The sequence below is a fragment of the Astatotilapia calliptera genome, chromosome 14 (assembly GCF_900246225.1).
Source record: "Astatotilapia calliptera chromosome 14, fAstCal1.2, whole genome shotgun sequence".
Taxonomy (NCBI): domain Eukaryota; kingdom Metazoa; phylum Chordata; class Actinopteri; order Cichliformes; family Cichlidae; genus Astatotilapia; species Astatotilapia calliptera.
In genome coordinates, this window is record NC_039315.1 from 22025201 (window position 1) to 22044446 (window position 19246).

Consider the following 19246-nt stretch of genomic DNA (forward strand, 5'->3'; position numbering starts at 1 on the left):
AAATAACTGACACACAGCCTTCCCCTTTATTTTTTTCTACCTTCAGTGGCCCTATGCTACTATAGTAGCATATATCCAAAAGTTTAATGTTATTAAAAAAAAAAGCAAAAATGCATTCAGATCACAATTCTGATTGCAAAGCTGCCAGACAGGATTTAAAAAATAAATAATGAAATAGAATAAAAGTCACAAATCAAGGTTTTACTTGCTGATTATTGATTTTTATTATTGTAAAAACAGAACTGCCATAATCCACCTGCATACAGTTTCTCTTGTTTAACTTCTCGATGTATTCATAGAATTACAGTACTTGTCAGTACGTGGAGATTTTGCACCGATAACTAATAACTGACTAAGTAAATAAAAAAATGCCGCAACTTGGACAGTAGTGGGAGATGTGTTTGTTGTTTGTTTTGGAGTGTCCCTTTCTCTGCACGACATTTTTGAACCAAAGTATTAAAATGAATCACAAAGGTGATATACTAAAATTAGTGGCAGACAACAACCATTCATCAGGTAAGCAGGCATGACTGTAATATCATTTGTATGTGACACGAACGCCACAAGAAAGGTAGTGTTATACCTGTTGCTCAGTCTGTGGCTTTTTGGCAGAGTCAGTGATCACAGTGTTGTCTTTAGTGTAGCCATTGCCCTTGTTGTTAGGTTTCAAAAATGACAGTTTAGTTGGTTAGTCATTAAATAGACGCTCTCATGATTCATCGAGTGACACCTCTGACTAATCAATTTGTGGCACGCAGTCTGTTGATGTCACATTTTCTACTTGCATGGATCGCTTGGAACCCCGGCTGAGGAGGTACTAAAAAACTATCCACTACCAGATACTATCACTTAATGGAAAAGGCTAAAAACAGAGTTGAGCCGTGCTGACCCAAATCAAGTAGGTACTATTGGAAAAGGGTTCATAAGAAATCCCTCAGAGTCCCAGAGCTTCTTTCATCACGCTGCAACCCAACAGTAAATTTGCAGCTTCCACACACTCTGTCACCCATGGTGCTGAAAACACAAAACAAAGAAAGACAGCTGAGTGTGGCATCAACCAGTGTTAAAAAGCACTTTAGCACTTTCATAAGGGTTACTACCATTCTGAGCACGGAGCCATGAGGCAGCCTTCATAGCCAGAAGATCCCACTCATTCTTTGAATCCATCTTTAAACCATGAAGCCAGATCAGAGCCAGAATGGTAGCCCAAATTTCCTTGTTGGCCTAATTCACCAAATCAAACAAAATCAAATGATATAGACAGAACACAATCCTTCACATGGAAAATGCTACCCAATGATTATGATCTTGTTTCCTACCACTTTGAAAACATAAATAATCTGAAAGAAGGCACTGAAATACTTTGACTGATAATAAATATTTTTTGCTCCATTTGCTCCCTTCAATGTAATTTGTTTATGTTATAGTTGTATCCATCTTTATGTTATGCTCATCTGAAGTAGGTCATAGTGGCAGCAGACTAATCCATATATTTTCCAGTTCCTTCTGGGAGATCCAAGTGCATTCCAGGACCAGACAAGGAATATAATTTCTCCAGCAGATTCCCGGGGTCTCTTCCCTTTTGGTCATGCTCTAAATATTCACAAAGGAAGGCGCCCAGGAAGCATCCTTACAGATGGCTAAATTACCTCGACCTACTCTGTCTGAGATGGAGGAACAGCAGTTCTAGTTCAAGATTTGTCTACATGTCAGAGCTTCTCACCCCATCTATAAGACTGAGCCCTACGGAGCAAACTTAATTCAGCCGCGTGTGCAGTCATGACCTTATTCTATGGTCATTACACATATTTCATGATCATAGGTGAGGGCTGGGATGTAAATGGACTGGATAATTGAAAGATTCACGTTTTGGCTCACATTTCTCTTAACCACAAGAATCCAGGAAATATCCCACCACTTTCCAACAAAGAATCATGACTTCAGACTTGGAGGTGCTGACTCTCATACCAACCATTTCAAACTGTGACAAATTGCTCCAGTGGATACTGTCACAAGCTGGCCCATGGCAAATGACAGAGGGAAGACAAGACAGATTGTGTTGCTAATCATTACTTTATTCAAAAAAAGGAAATAACAAGCATGGGATATGAGAAGTGAAAAGTATCAGTGGTTGAATGGAATAGATGTGTGCTAATGTAACACAGAAGGTCACGCTCCAATGAAGCATACAGAACCACATATATCACTTAATTGCGATAGATTATGTTGGTTGAGATATATATATATATATATATATATATATATATATGAGAATGATGTATATATATATATATATCATCATATATATATATGTATATATATATATATATATATATACATATATATATATATATATATATATATATATATGTATATATATGTATATATATATGTATATATATGTATATATATATATGTGTATGTGTATATATATATATATACATATATATATATATATATATATATGTGTGTATATATATATGTGTATATATATATATATACATCATTCTCATATATATATATATAGACCCCAGCCTCTATGGATCTTGTACTCAGAGCTTGTTCTTGTGCTGCCATGATTAGTGCCTCTGTGCTGTCTTTCAGTCCAGCTTTGTCCAGCCACTGGTAGGATTTCTGGATATCAGCCACCTCCTCTATCTGCCGGTGGTACATACCGTGCAGGGGCCTGTCCTTCCATGATGGTTCCTCGTCTCCCTCCTCTTTCTTGGGTTTCTGCTGCCTGAGGTATTCACTGAGCACTCGGTCAGTTGGGGCCATCTTCCCAATGTAAAAGCAGCTGGATAGCGTAGTGGTTAAACTACACGCCTTTGGAACAGAGGATCGCAAGTTCGATTCCTGCCTGGGGCGTCTGTATCCAGTAAGGGTCCTAAGGCTAGACCCCCTATGCTAAGCAAGCCTACCGCAGACATGAGCGAGACAGATAAATATGAAGGCATGCCGGCTCGGACGTCGCCCGGATCAACAAGGTCCGTGTCAGGTGTTGAGGAACCAGGGCACCCTGACGAAAAGTGGGCTACTGGAACAAGAAGGCATCGGTGGGCAAGGGACGAAAACAGGGCGTTGTTGGAATGCTACTATGCAAGTAACCCCGGCGGAAGGGGCTACATGAATAGGATGAGGGACCTATATATATATATAGGTATATATATATATATATATCAGAATTATTCTGAGATTCCCAAAGCAGATGTCCTTCTTGAAATTTTAGAATAGGATCGAAAACAACAGGCAACCTTCCTGCTCCTCCTCCTGTTCAATGATTGGACGGAACATCTTTTCAAAATACCCTGAATTAAGTTTTCCCTGGGAGGCTAAGCAGCATAATACCCCAATAATTTCTTATAATAATAATAAAATGAGAACCACCACCCTGGACTGCCACTCCACAGGCACTGTCCCAACATTAAAAGCGCATATAGGTAACCCTTCCTCCTGCTTCTCAACAATCCTGGTGACCGTCTGCAAGTGTAACTGGTGAGACTTACCCCAAGTGTTCAGGCTCTCCTTCCTTCATATGGAACGTTTTGCTTGGGTTTTAGAGTTCCTCAACATGCCTTTTCCTCCACGGGACAGCAGTTCTCCTCCCCAACTAAACATGGCTTGGGCCAAACCCAGCTTTTCCCTCCTGAGTACTGAGATAGCTTGACAGACCTTCTTTGATGCCTGCCAAAAGTCCTCCTCCATAGCTTCTCTGAACTCATCCCACACCCAGGTTTTTGCTTGAAGTTCTGTTCAACTGTTGAAGCCACCCCATTTGGCCCCACAATACCTGCTTCGGGAGTATCCCTGGGCCAACCCAGTCTAGAAAGCCTACTCCTTAACCTTTACAGCCTCTCTCATTACTCTTGCATCCCGTGGGAGGTCCAAAACCTCCCTCTTTACCCATTTAGGTTTTCTAGGACTGTCTAGCAGTCCTCCCTGCCATCTAGTCCGACTCACCATTAGGCAGTCAGTTGACAGCATTGCTCTCCACCAAAGTGTGCAAGACATACTGCCTCTGATCAGATACAAAAACAAAACCAACCACTGACCTTTTGCTCTGGCACAAAGTACACTTACAATCAACCTTACACTAAAACATATTGTTTGGTTGGCCAACCTGTACCTAGTACAGAAGTCCAATAACAAAACATCATTCTCATTTAGAGCAAACAGGCCATTCCCCCCAATCACTCCTTTCACAATGTCTCCAGGTACAGTCCCTTCCATGATGGCACCCAAAAACTTTGTGTTATATATGAACATTTTTAATTAGGTTTCATACTATGAAATCTTATATTATCACTTTATATAATGATTTAAATTTACAGCAACCCACCAATACTGGCTTTGACTTCTCCACCTCCTCGTTCGTCTTTCCCAGTGCAGTAGGCAGAGCTGGATCAAGCAACCACTTGCCAGTTGCCTCCTGGAGGGAGACTAACTGCAGCAAAGGATCTCTGGTTTGCTGCTCAGACACAGAAGCTGAAAAACCAAAGATGAAACAAAAGCTGGACCTGATTATAATTATTCTACATGTGAAGACATAAAAAGTCTACAATATAAAGCAATCCATAAACCACCATAAACTTTGAAACATTTGTAATATATTTAAATGCCTCATTCAAGTTTTTGTTGACTATATTTTCATATTATTATTTTCTTTTTCCTGATCCACTAGCACACACTACACATACATGTGATGAGCCAACTACAACTGTCTGACATTCTGTAAATGATGGAAGCTGATAGTTTATTGGATTTATCTACTTACATCTAACATTACCTTCAGACACAGATTTTAGAGCACCATCAGCCACCGTCTTACAAGATTTCCAAAAGTCACTTAGTATCTTCTTCATCTGAGTAAATACCCCTGTCTTGCTGTCAGACTTATTTCTAGGTTTGTAGCTACAAGCTGGTGAGAGAACAGATAAACAAAACCCTGATATAGATCAATTTACTGTTATTAAATGCATAATACATCGGATTTTGGTGTTTTGATACAAGCTTCCTTTAAAATGATGAACATTTGATTAAGTTCATTCCTCCACAATAAACAGAAATCCACATCCATGACCATGGGCAACAATGCCTGTCTAAAACAAGGCAAATAAAAGCCCTCCAATTCCACGTAATGTGGGGGTCCTAAGTAAACTGTCACCCAGTGTAATGGTTTGTAACTTGTAATGTAGGACAATTTCTTTGGAAAGGTTATTTTTTTCATTGTTCTGTTTTTCTTTTCTTTTTTAAAAGATGTGTCACAACACTAAAAACACTTTTTCACTTCAAGGTTTTAAAATAAATAGTAAATGTTTCTGACATGAGAATTAAGAAATGAAACTACTAAAAACTGGATTTTTATGGTAATAAAATGATTCACCTTAAGTACTACTTAACATGGGCAAATTGTTAATGACTACAAAGGAAAAGGCAAATGTCAACTGTTCCACAAAAAGGCGGTAGTTATTTCAGTGTTTACAGCCATGTATTCATAAAAAAAAAAACAAAACACTTTCTATAGCATTTAGCTTTTAAATTTAACTTTAGCACAGGGCATGTCTTCTGATTGAGATAAGTAAGTTAAACATAATTTTAGAATAACTGAAACGTTTGTGTCTTCAAGACTTCAACTTAATAACTATAATGCTATACTATAATAATATAAGATTGTTGAAATACCTGAAAATATTTAAATGTGTGGCTTTTTACACTGTTTAATGACTAATTTCAAAGGCACAAGTTCTTTAGCAGGATTTAAAATATCACAAAAAAGAATTAACTTTTCATGTTAAAGTTGCAAAAAAGTTAAACAGTAACTGTGCTACAGAAATGTTTTGTTCAGTGTTTACAGGCAGTCACTCTAATTACAGAACATAAACACACATCTGTGTTTCTGTTTTATTTAGAATTTTTGCTCACTTTCATAATCCTGATCAAGAGGCAGTGCGCAATCCATGTAATCTGTGGAAAACAAAGAAGGTAAAGAGATTAAGCTAAGCTTCATGCCATGACTCGCAACAATCCATTTAAAACTTAAAAACTTAAAATAAATAAGCTTGTTAAATGTTCAAAATTGTAAAAAAAAAAAGAAAAGAAAAAAAGTGAACATTTTAACACACTGTGATTCCTTACAACAGTGCAACTTTTTTCCACAGGATTTAATGTGTCGCAAAGATTTATAGGGGCAACATTTTATATGTAAATTGCAAATGAATAGCATAGTATTTGTATCACAAAGAAATGTTGGTTTGTTCAGTGTTTACCAGCATTTAGAGAAGAAAAACAAACCAAAACAAACCAACAAAAAGGTTAGCTTTTTGCCTACCACCAGATTCCTGATCAGCATCCATGTAACCTATGGCAAGAAAGGAAGGTTCTTTGAGATATATAAAAGAGGGTAGGGGAAGACATAACTAAAAATCTCATAATGAATCATAAAAATCAGTTTAAAAGGTATTTATAATAAAAATTTTAAATGTGGGGCTTTTACACACAGTGATTTATAACTCATTCCAAGTGTGTATGTTCTTCAGTAATATTTAAAATATCACAAAAATGTAGAGGAACAGCGTTTTGTTTGTTTTGTTTGTTTTGTTTGTTTTTAAGTCCCAAACAAGTTAAATAGCATTTATTTTTTCATGTGTTTCCAGGCAGTTATGTTGTTCTTTTATAGAAAATCATGTGTTGTTCTTTCTCATTCAGCTTTTTGTTTTTTTATTCTTAAATAATAGATCAGGTCAATCAAGGCAAGAAAAAAAAAAAGAAACTCCAATGACTACAGTCTCATTCAGCAGGATATGGATCCCTGAGTCCAGAGTCCATCATGACCACTTTGCAAATCCACCACCTTCATAGTTTATATTGTTACAAAAACAAACAAACATAAAAACAAAAAATCACTATCGGCCAATGGCCACTCCAGCTGTGCAGTCAGCTGGTGGGTAACGGGCATCTCCAAAAACGTTAGAACACTTTTGCAAATATGTGGTGTCGTTATCAATCGAGCGAGAGGGGCTGTTATTGTGTGTGTATATGGATAATAGCAAAGAAGAAGAATTTTGTTCGCTCAAATTTAGTTTTTCTTCGCTCAAAATAAATTTCTCCTCAAAATGCAACACTTGTACTTGCAAATTTTTTTTAACATGTGCTCAGAACAATGGCACAAAAATAATTACATAGACCTGTCGTTGGCCTCCAAACCCTCTGTGACAAATTTTTGTGCGTGTCTTCAGAGAACCGTCAAGTTTTGTAAACAGTGTTGTAAATACTCTTTTCCACTAAATAAGCACTAAAGCAGAAGGGATGAACTGCCTAATTGTTTTCTTTACCTTTTCTCTTGTTCATTAAATTAGGGAGTTAGGGTAGTGGTTGTCTTTTATTTGGCTTTTGTTTCATGCAGGGTTTAGGTAGCAGCTTCTTTTGGAATAGCTTGTTTTGTTTATTATTTTAGCCTTTGTTCACCCCAGAGTTAGCACTGTTAGTTTTGGTAGCAATAAAACTCCACCTTGAGGGTTAACCCTTATGTTGTGCTTCTGTTCCCCGAGACTGGGATGTAAGACCAGATACCCCAGTATACCATCCGGGAACTGGACTGTCAGGACTGTTTTATAGGAAATGGGGGACCAACACAATATTAGGTAGGGAGTAATAATGTTATGAGTTATCTATCAATCTATCTATGACTCCCTTGTAGAAGTAGTCCAAGAACACTTTAGCATGAAACGACTGTAATCTGCAGTAACTAAAGAAGGTTTTTCCAGGCACAAAACGAAGGGAGAAGTGACAACATTACAACTAAATTTTGTACCACCAATGGCAATGATCAGTTTAGCCTGTTCTTATAATAAAAAGGTTATTAAAATATCAAAATAGTGTGATTATTTATTTATTTTTTATGATTCATATGCCATTACAAGACTGCAGGTTCTTCAGTAATATTACCGTAATTTAGAGGAACAGCTTTTCACAATAAAGCTGCAAACCAGTTAAATACCGACTGTCCCACAGGAATATTGGTTCGGTCAGTGTTTACAGGCAGTTATTCCATTTATAGAAATCTATTTATGAATGTTGTGCTATAATTAGCCGTTTACTTACCTTCACAATTCTGATAAGGATTCAGGGTGCAACCAACGTAATCTGTTGCAATTAAGAAAGGCATTTTCAGATCCAAAAGCGAGAAGTTAAAGAAATTATGCTAAGCCTCATACTATGAATCACAGCAATCAGTTTAAAATGTATTTACAATAATAAGCTTGTTAAAATGTTCAAAATGTCAAAAACGTTTTTCTTTTCACACACTGTGATTTATAACTCATTACAACAGTGCAACTTTCAGTAAGATTTAAAGTATCACAAAAATGTATAGTAACAATTCTTTTCATTAATGTTGCAAATGGGTTCAGCAGTAACTGTGCCACAGAAATGTTGGTTTGTTCAGTGTTCACCAGCATTTAGAGAAATAAAAAACAAACAAAACTTAGCTTGCCATAAGATTCCTGATCAGCATACATGTAACCCATGGTAAGAAGGGAAGGCTCTTGGAGATCTAAAAGAGAGGGGAGGTAAAGAAATTATAAAGAAATCTAAAACTAAAATCATGACAACAGTTTAAAATGTATTCATAAAAATGTTCAAAGTGTTATAAATCACTGTTTTTTTTATACACAATGATTCATAACCAAAGGTACAAGTTTTTCAGTAATATTTAAAATATCAAAAGTTTAGAGAAACAATATCTGTTGTATTTAGCTACTTGCTTACCTTCATAATCCTGGTAAGGACTCAGAGTGCAATCAACGTAATCTGTAGCAAGAAAAGAAGGCATTTTTAGATCCTAAAGATGGACGGTAAACACATTAAGTTAAACATCATACCATCAATCATAACAGTCGGTTGTAAAATGTACGAATAAAATGAAGCTGATTAAAATGTCAACAAAGTGGGGCTTTTTGCAAACTGTGATTTAATAAGTGCCATTTAACAATATTTAAAATATCACAAAAAGTTATAGAAACAGTGTATAAAAACATGTTTCATATTTCAGTTCCAATCATGTTAACTTTGCAACAGAATTATTGGTTTATTCAGTGTTTACAGGCTAGTTAATGGTTAATGTTTTCATAGATCAGGTCCATTGAATCTTTTTTAATGGTTAGATGGATGTTTGGATATCATGACTTCCACCTCTTCTTAAAGTCAGTAAAGAGTTCTTTTTACTGATGGCATGAAGTTGACTTTTATGCGAGTTGTACAATCTTGGGTTGATATTGTTACAGCATCACCTTGATCACAAACTACGCTACCATCAAACTAAAAAAAAACCATAACATTCAATGAGATAGTAAAACAGGTACAATAGAGACATAAAATGATCTATATGACATAAAACATACCTCGCGGGCTGACCCATGTTTAGAGGCTGAAATGAGCAATGTACAGATACTTTTAAGAAACCTTTAACATTCCCGGCTTCAACTTGCCATGCTCATGCTTCAAAATGGGTGTGCATCTCATAGATCCTACATGAGAATTTCTAAAATAAATGTCCTATTGACAGAAAATATGCGTAATGCAAAATAAAATACATTAACTAAAATTATGGCAGTAAAACATTTAGCATCAAACAACTGATGTTTTTCAACATTTTATAATTTGAGTAATTAGAAGGTCCTGGATCACAGAGATTGTGAGGATTGTTGCTCTATTGCCTGTTTATATTGTGACAAATTCTTTTTCCATAGCACGGACAGTATTGTGTTAATTTATATTTCTGACCCCCCAAAAAATGTGTGAGTAGATATCTGTTAAGATCTCAGATGTCAATCCTGGGATCTCCTGGAGCAAGTCAACCAGTTTGGAAGTCACTTCCAAATGCTCCAGTTACCACTGGGACCACTGTTGTCTTCAACCTCCAAATCTTCTAAAGCTCCTCTCTCAGCCATTTGTATTTCTCGACTTTCTTGAGTTTCCTTCTGCCTGATTTTGCTATTGATTGGTATAGTTACATCTATCACTATGGCTGGTTTTCCTCTTCTTTTCTAGCACTACTAGGTCTGATTGGTTAGCCATCACCAAGTGAGTTTGTCCATCTGTATCTGGTCCCACAGGATCTTAGTCTGGTCTCTCTCAACCACCCATTTTGAACTCAACTTCCAGGCCATACTCGGCGCAGATATTCCTCTATACTATGCCGGCAACTTGGTTATGGTCTTCCTTGTAAGCCCCGCCTGCTAGCATCTTAAACCCTGCAATTACGTGCTGGAAGGTCTCAGGGAAAACTTTGCATAACCTACACCTGGGGTCTTGCCTGGTGTGGTAGACTCCAGCCATTATGAATCTTGTGTTGCCATGATTAGTCTTTCAGTTCAGTTTTGTCCAGCCACTGTTCGGATTTCTCGATATCAGTCACTTCTTCTATCTGTCAGTGCTACTTGCCCTGCATGGACCTATACTTCCATGATGGTTCCTCTTTTTCCTCCTTTTCTTTCTCAGGTTTCTGCTGCCTGGAGTATTCCCTATGTACGTGATCAGTTGTGGTCATCTTCCTGATATACTCATGGCTCTTTTTTCTTTTTTTCATCCTGGATAGTGGTTCTGACACTCACCAGTCCTTGGCCCGCTTCCTTTCGCTTAGCGAAAAGTTTCAGGATGCTGGACTTGGGCTGAAACCCCATGCATGATAAGGAGCTTTCTTGCAGGTGTTGATTCCCAGATCTTGTTCTTCTCATTTAGCATACTCCTCAGGACTTGCCTTACCCTCGGTGTCTTCTAGAGGCCTCTTGATGGTTCCCATTTGCCTGTGAGATTCCAAAGTAGTTTCTGGCAGTTCAATCGTGTCCGTTCTGACTACCCTCTCTGTCTTTGTTACCATCCGACTACACGTCACCAGTCGGAATGACATTTGGATGTCATTGCTGTTTTATATGTTTTTCATTCATCTATTTAGCCCCTTGTTCAGTCTGCCCTCTCTGCAAACCCATTCAGCTGCCTCCTGAATGGGCCCCACAGTATATAGACCTCTAGCTGGCCATCCTTTATTTGGTACACTGTCAGTGTTGACCAATGGGTTTTTCCCCCCTTAATATTTTGGTTTTTAGTTTAATGAGCTTGTTTTCAAGTCATCTTATAAAACTATTTTTAATCACTGCACTCCCTTTATTCGTGCACCGTAATTTTGATCTTCAGACTTGTGGGTGAAAGTTTTAGTTCTTGCTTTTAAAAACTCACCGTGTTTTAAAATATTTTTGTGCAGAAGAGGTCCTTGAATCGCCTCGCCATTGTTATTGAAGACAGCAATGAAGGCAGTCAGTGAACTGCTTATTCCCGATTGGACACTGAGCTGCACCACCTTCTCCTTCACTTTTGTGTCTTGCCATCCTCTGTGTTCTCCCTCCTCCAGGGAACGAATCAGAGTCCGAGCACCCAACTTGTGGACTGTTAATCTGTAAAGAAGTACGGACATATTTTTACTACAGCTGTTTACCAGTGACTTCTCTGTTTTTATTATATTGTATGCTTTCTAAGGTCAAACATAGATGGAGATAAACCCACTGCTTTATATAAGAATCACAGTGATAACATGAATGGTGACAAATGCTCACACCAAGAGAAAATCTCCTAGTGGAAATCTCAGTCCACAGAACAGAAGCTCATGGTGGCATTTCAAGTGAAAACAGATAAAACGATATAATTATTTTCCACTCGTTGCACTGTGCAGTATATGGACAGGAGGCCTCTATTATGACCTAAATTCAACATGCGAGCCTTTTATTAAACTGAAGGTGAAACTGATGAAATGTGGAACATAAAGTTCAAAAGGAAACGGAAAGCTATAAACTACCGAAACCTAAACTGGGAACTAATACTTACAGTAAGAAGCACTGGAGCTAAGAGACAGGAAGGGAAAGTGAGCCGATGTTCTGACAAAGGACAAAAATAGACTGAGGCAATAGATACGTTCCAAAAGTTAATTTTGCTTTGGAGGGTTCTTAACTGAGAGACATGACTGAAATATCGGCAAAGCGACCATAATAAGAGCTGCTCAATTCTGTAAGTACTAAGGAATGGCGCTTCAATGCTTCTTTTATTGCTTCCTTGAGCAGAGGATACACTGGACCATCCTTTACAGAAAGGGAGGAGAAAATGCTCTCCCATAATTCACTGTGAGGACCATCCGACCATTCATGAAAATAAACATAATAAACACAGCTGCGCACCAACATTTGCTAATGGCACAGCAATAAGTGGAACAATAAGTGGGGTTCACCTCTAAACAGTCAGCGTGAGGACAGAGGGAGGAGTTTTAGGACAGAGACAAAGTTTTGGCACTGCAATAAGAGCTTTAAGCATCTATGCAAAGTCCCGATTACACACTAGTTCTGATAACATCTTCCCTCCTGAAAATAGACTCCAGTATCCGGTATCCAGTAAGGGTCCTGGCTAGACCCCCATGTTAAAACAAAGCCCGGGGATGGAGCGGCTACGTCTGCAGCCTGTCCGCAGCTCAAACACAAGTATTTCACTACATGTTGTACTGTGTATGGAACAAATAAAATTTGAATTTATAAGTTATTTATGACCTCATTGACGTGATCGTCAAGGTCAAGTAAAAGAGGTTAGAAATAGAACATGGGAGGGATTAACTGGATAGTGTCATATGTTTCACACTTAGCAACTTTAAGTCTAAAGTCATGATCCACAGAACAGTGCTGTTTATATCAAAACTCTGTTTTACCCAGTGTCCTCTGCAGGTCTGAGACTGAAGTGCAGCTGGTTCTCAGAGGGATGACCTGCCAGGCTGTACTTCACCGTCACACAGCCCTCTGCTGCCTCTGAGCTCTGACACAAAACCACAGGGTCAGAAGTCACGTTAATTACTGTCATCAAATATCTAAACAACAACATGAGAGGCTGCTGCTCCTACCTGTCCACTGAGCTGGGCATAAATCAGTGACCTTTGACCCTGGAAAAGTGCAGTGATTGGTGGAGAGAGGACAGTGACAGACACTTCCTTTGGTAAATCCCATGTGACTGAGATGTCGACCACAGCCGGCTGCAGAGCAAATCGCAGCGACTGCATCGCCTGAAAAATAAAGAAAAACTCTCCAAATATACACAAACAGCTGGAACAGACATTTTACTCACTGCAGGTCTGATCTCAAATATGGATCTGCTGCTGCTGCTGCTGCGATGTTTAGCTTGACTTCTAATTGTGTTAAATATCTTACTTTTGCTTGCATCCTGTCAGTGTCTGTGATGAACTGAGCGTGACCTCCTCCTTCTTTGGCCATCCCATTGATGAGAGCAGAGCTGGCCCCTTCCCCAATCCCAAAAGAGAAACACCTGCAATACAACAGTTTTCTTTAAGTACATAGAGGACATGTTGGACATTCTGTAATTGTGTAGACGTACTTGTGTTTTTGTGGTTTCACCTGTGAGAATCTGAGTTCCTCTTCACCAGATCTATCACTTCCTTGGTGTCCCACACCTCTCCATCAGTAAAGACAAACAGCTAGACAGGAGAGTTGGCACATAAGGGCAGAACATCAGACCCAGAAACACACAGCTTGTTCTGAGAGCTGAGTTAGGTTCAGAAACACAAATGTTTTAATGGTAATGTGCAAAGAACAATGTACGGTTAATATGAACTCAAAATATGGTACTTAAGAAGATGGAAGAAGGGTAGTATGATAATGTCACAGAGGTAAGAGACATATGTACAACATGTTTATATTATTCAGCTATTATTCAGTTTTTTCAAGTCAGTGAAATGTCTTCTGAAGTCAAACATACTGTGTGTGTGTGTTAGATAGTTGAGTTTGGACTCTTTTGGGGGGCGCTCAAGGAAATTTCCATCAGAGCACTCTGGCAGGGCGTGGCTGGCGGTGCCACAGCAGCGAAGGTGGACACATCTGCGTGGCATCGCAATCACGCCTGCCCAGCTTAAGCGCGGTGTGAAGTCCTGTTGTATTGTTGTTGTGTACGTGTGGCTGGCAGCTGGGAAGCTGAGCCGAGTTGTACAAAAAGCAACCGTTTAATAAAGTAAGATGTTTCAGAATGCAGAATCGTGGTCGCATCATGCCTCATTCTTGCCACAGTGGTGCAGAAACCAGGAAGCGTAAGCAGAAAGAACTCCGGTACTGGATTGACTGCAGCACACAAAGGATTGCGAATCTGGCAGCTCTAATCCAGTTCTGACCGACACCACCAACACCCCCACCAGGTTCCCCAGCGGCAGGCATGCAGCAGGGTGCGAACAACCAAGATGCAGCCTGCTGCCGCACCCATCCCCACTCCTCGGGCGGGAGTGGCTAGTGCCCGGCGCAGTGTCTGCGCTCATATCGGCCCCGCGGAGGAGTGCCACAGAGCAACTACTGTGTCCTCAAACTTCTCAGCCGAGAGCAGTGGAGGAGCCACGTGGGGAAGCTGCTCCAGCCAGAGGTGGAAGAGGTGCACAAGGGTCCATTTTACAGGATTCATACCAATCTAAACATGGTGAACAGGATGGCTGTCATTACATTCATGTGAGGGAATACAAATCTATTATCCACTCGTGAAATTGGGGTATATAATGCTGAGTCTGCATCATAAAGGGAGGGTTTGTATGAATTAATATAAAACAACGCTATTACCAGTTTGCTTCAACGGGTGGATTAGATAGAAATCTCTGATTATTCACTCTGAATAGATCATCGTACCAGTTAGGCTGCTTTAGGTAACAGTTGATGACATTTGCAAAAGCATATTTCATTAATATTAATCACAAGAAACTGTATGGATGAAATTATGTTTGGGAGCTGAGCTCCCTCTGAAAGTTTGAACCTAACCTGGTGTGTTACCTGTCGAGGCTGATTGGGAATGCAGGGCTGGCTGTAAATATGTTTGAGGGGCTGCAGCATCTCTGTTCCTCCGAGATTAGCTTCCATCTGCACAACTGTATTTAGAGCCTCCTCCATGGTCTGCTGGCTGTACTCCACACTCTTACTGCCATCACACAAATACCAATACAAACATGCACGTATTTCATGTCAAGGACAAAAGGACCTTTGTTGGGCTGGGAGAGACTCACGGGAAGATGTGTTCATATCTGGACCCAAAACTGTAAATATTGAAATAGCAGCCCATTGGTAAGCTCTTCAACAGGAGCAGCAGAGTATCCTTAAGAGAACATTGAAAATATAGTGAGGCCACTGTGTGAGAGGAACAATTTGAAACTAAAGAGTTTATGAGTAAGTATATTATGGATACCCTGGCACTGCTGATGCGAGAATTACTCATACTTCCAGATCGATCCATTAACAACACAAACTCTCCACATGAAGCCACTGAAGACGTCACAGACTGGGGAAACTCAGGGTACAGACTCACCATCACCACTGAATCAGCCATCAGAGAGCCTGAAAAATAACAGACAGAAAAAAGTTTATATAAATTTTCATACATATTCAAACTTTTGAGTGAAAGAATGGGGATATTAAAAATCTGTCTTTGAAAACCAACTACTCCTATCATTTCCACTCACCCGGCTCAGCAGAGGCCTGTCCTGCCTCCACCACAGCGGTGGGCTGGTGGACGTCTTTGTAATAAATCAGCAGTTCAACATCTCTGTCAAACTTGTGTCCTGCAGCCAGCTTGACCTGCACACCACAAACACATTCATATTTAGTTCTCAGTTATAAGTACAGAGCAGACACATCAGCACTCTACCTACCGTGGCCTGGGTTTGATCAGTGTTGAGGTCCTGGAGAGGGTCCAGGGAACAGTTGGACTCTACTTTAGAGATTGGACGAGGAGAGGACACTCGGGCAGAGAAAGACAGACTGTAGGGCACCAGAGAGGCTGGAACAGAAGTCACCTGAACACCTTCACTACCTGTACACAACATCAGGTTAGAAATGCTGTGAACAATAAGGCATTAAATATTAAAGCTTCTAAAAACATCTGGTCCAATTAAAGGTTTCAGGGAAATTAGGTACAAGGCTGGCACAAGTCTTTTACATTTTTTCTAATCTGATAAATATGTTTGACAGTCACAGTGTTATGTGGTATCTTTTCTTCGAGAAAATAAAGTTGAACTTTGATGCTTTTTCTGCCATATATTGTGTTCTGTCACTGTTGTGAGGTTGGTTCAAGACCTAATATGGTTTAACCATTTCTGGTCCAAGTATTTTGAAGTGTTCCTACCCCGAGGCTGGTATCGAGGGTTGAGCACAGCAGGCAGACAGAACCTCAGACCATCATCAGCCTGCACAGCCAGCTCAGTCACGTACTCCAACCTGATGGAGGCGCTCTCTCCTGGAGGCAGACTGCCCACACTCAGAGAGAATATATCTGGACTCTGATCGCTCTCCTCCAATAGGAAGGCCTGCTGACCAGAGCTCAGAGCATCATCATACTCCTCACGAGCCTGAAGGACAGGTGACACATGTCAGTGACATTCACTGTGTTTATTGTTATTTTGAATCTTACTTATAATGAGGTTATATTTACTGTCCAGCTCACCTTCTGTTTCTCCTTCACCTCAGCTACAATCTGTGTCTGTCCGATCTTAGCACTGAAATGACAGACAGCAGCGTCTCCAGGCAGAGGGAAGACAAAAACAGCCTCTAATGGTTTGTTCTCCTTATTCTCGTAGTTCAGGGTGGAGACCACTGCAGCCACATGGTCCCTCACCTCCAGCTCCACCTCAATGCTCTTCAGAGGAACTAAAAGAAAAACATAAACATCCAAACAACTGTTTTTGATTAACTTCAAAATTTGTTTAGTCTCCTGCCCATTTTGGATTTTCATCAACTTTTTACCTGGTTCCTTTTGGGCAGTTAGCAGACCACAGGCTCTCACCATTGTTCCTGTGCAAGAGACAACCACCACAGAGATTTACTCCAAATAAAAGAATTTAGTGTTGCTTTCATTTTGGCTCCAGAAGCCAAATAACTAACAGATGACAATGATAGTTAGGAGGATCTGACTGAGAAACAGTTAAGATCTAAATCTAGAACTAGGGAATAGTTACGTAATATAAGGATTTAAAAGCTTTGCAAAGTTTTAAAGAAAACAATTAAGCATCCAAGAGCCTTTTCTCTATAAATTTTTTCAACATCTGGCAGCTGAACTTTAAATAAACTGGAAGTAGGGGATGAACTTTTGGCTGTAACTTTAGCAGACAGAATTGGAGTAGATAAAATGAAGGCATGTTCATGTCTTTCACTTGTAATTTAAACCTTTTTTTTTTTTTTTTTACTTTTCCCACAATTCTTATTAAAAATAAGGATGATTGTATGACCTTAATTTGTAGCTTAAATCCAAATAAAGTCCAAAGCTAGAAATGACACCCTGTTTAGGAGCAGACCTAATGTTTCACGATCATACACATCAGGTCATGCATTAAGTTTGGGGCGCTGCTATGTGCGGCATGAGAGCATCGGTCCGGTCATCGTCTTGTTGTGTTTATATTGTCACCTTCATTAACCTGCTCTCTCACATCTGTGATTTATTCTTAGTGCTGAATGTGGGCGCTCATGAAGACAGCACAACATGGGGGTCGCCAACTGGTGTTTCGGTCCTCTCCATCTACCTAAAATCCATCAGCATTGGTTTCATCTTTCTGTTCCTTTAATAGTTTTATTTATCAAGTATAGGTTGAGTTGAGAGTTACCGTTACTCCTGGTTTTGGTTTCTGTTAGTCTAGTTTTACAGAACAGAAGCCTGGATCCAATGGCACATTGTGTGGTTGATTCATGGTCTTCTTCCTCTTTGTTTGTTTTAGTCAGGGCTTCCATCTCTTTTTCCCCCAGTTTGTCATCTTTGAGTAACTATATTCCCAGTAATGTGTGTGTTTATGGCAGCAGCTTTGTGTCATCTTATATGCTGGACAAATGGAAGTTCTGGGACACCGGAGAGGATTTACTTCTGTTACAGCGTATCATCAGAAGTGCTAAAAATCAAGATGGATAATTTACAATAATGTAGATGTCTAATCTAGCTTATTTTTTTTACTTAATTATTTATATCATCTCTGACTCCCCCCCCCCCCCCCCCCCCCCCCCCCAAACAACAAATATAGCAGGGATGATGTCTAATTGACAGGCTGATGAGTTAGAAAAAAACAAAAGGTTAAGTACAGGTGAGAAGATTTTTGCAAATGATGCAAATTTATTGATTGTTATTTTTACAGAAACGCTCAAGAAACTGCTTGCATATCTCTGTAACTATGTTACAAACAAACACCGCTCATGCCTCACAGATGACAGCTTACAGTCCTGGTAAAGATTAAAGTGACTTCATACAGCCCCGATTTGCAGACGCTGTGCGCATATGGGATATGTGCAGAGGTTCAGGAGTAGAAGTCCCATTGTAAACATATCAGGCAGACCCGATGATGTTTGCATGAACATGCTTTTCAGCATCTCTTTATTGACCACTTTTCACGCACAGCCGGCTGTAGCTTTTCAGCTCACAGCCCGACACATACCAACACAACAGCATAGATAGCACAGACGTTAAGGCGGTGAGGCGTGATTGGTTGCAGCTCAGGTGCGTCCGTCTCCCCTGCAGCGGCGCTGCAAACCACGCCGGGTTTATTTGGGTCTTAAACCCCTGCATTAACGTGTTTAACTGGGCCACAGCATCGCGATTTAGCTTGAAAAGACAACAAATTGTGTTTCTCGCCACTGAAATATGAGGTACCCAAACTCGTTACGTTTCACCGCCTACTGCAGCAGCCCTGGTTGAGATTTTTTTTTGGACTCAGAACAAGTTTTGATATTATTCTGCCAGTAAATAAAAAGGAAAATACAGACTGCATCTGTATACAGCTCCTGTCAGCACACTTCTTACGGCGTTTTTTATGAAGTGCGTCAGGTTACAACGTCTAAAGAAAAGTTACAATGAATTGGAGAAAAGCATACCTTTGAATAGAGGGATTTGTGTGTCCGATAAGCACCGATCTGTAGTATGTGTGTGAAGTTCAAGCTTATGCGTCTACAATACGCGCACGCAGTTCTACTCCGGTGACGTCAGAGGCTTTCTGCTGCATCCCTCCAATGAGATCATTTAGTGAGCGAGGCTTCACAGATGCCCTAACAGGAAATTAACTTATCAACTTTATCTTTACACATTAAAAGCTTTAACGATAGTAGTGAGTTTAAGAGTTCCAGTTCGGTTTCAGATATGTCTGTAATGGTATGTTTACGCATTATATTTTATGCTAAAGTGTAGCTTTTACATTTACAGCCTTTGCTCA

General features: G+C 39.7%; 1 protein-coding gene across 1 annotated transcript; it reads right to left on the reverse strand.

The window, feature by feature from the left end:
- Positions 1–199: 199 nt before the first annotated feature.
- On the reverse strand, positions 200–19003 carry LOC113036838 (von Willebrand factor A domain-containing protein 5A-like). The gene is made up of 23 exons (XM_026193376.1): positions 18912–19003; positions 16806–16853; positions 16507–16709; positions 16189–16411; positions 15716–15876; positions 15527–15641; positions 15253–15401; positions 15074–15162; positions 14844–14988; positions 13437–13516; positions 13233–13347; positions 12929–13087; positions 12740–12843; positions 11233–11447; positions 8767–8808; positions 8492–8551; positions 8101–8142; positions 6329–6379; positions 5923–5964; positions 4775–4918; positions 4340–4485; positions 1101–1224; positions 200–1014 (listed from the first exon to the last, which is right to left on the reverse strand). Exons 2-23 carry the CDS (start codon positions 16846–16848, stop codon positions 935–937), a joined length of 2532 nt encoding a protein of 843 aa, XP_026049161.1. The 5' UTR covers positions 16849–16853; positions 18912–19003; the 3' UTR covers positions 200–934.
- Between the last annotated feature and the right edge of the window lie 243 nt (positions 19004–19246).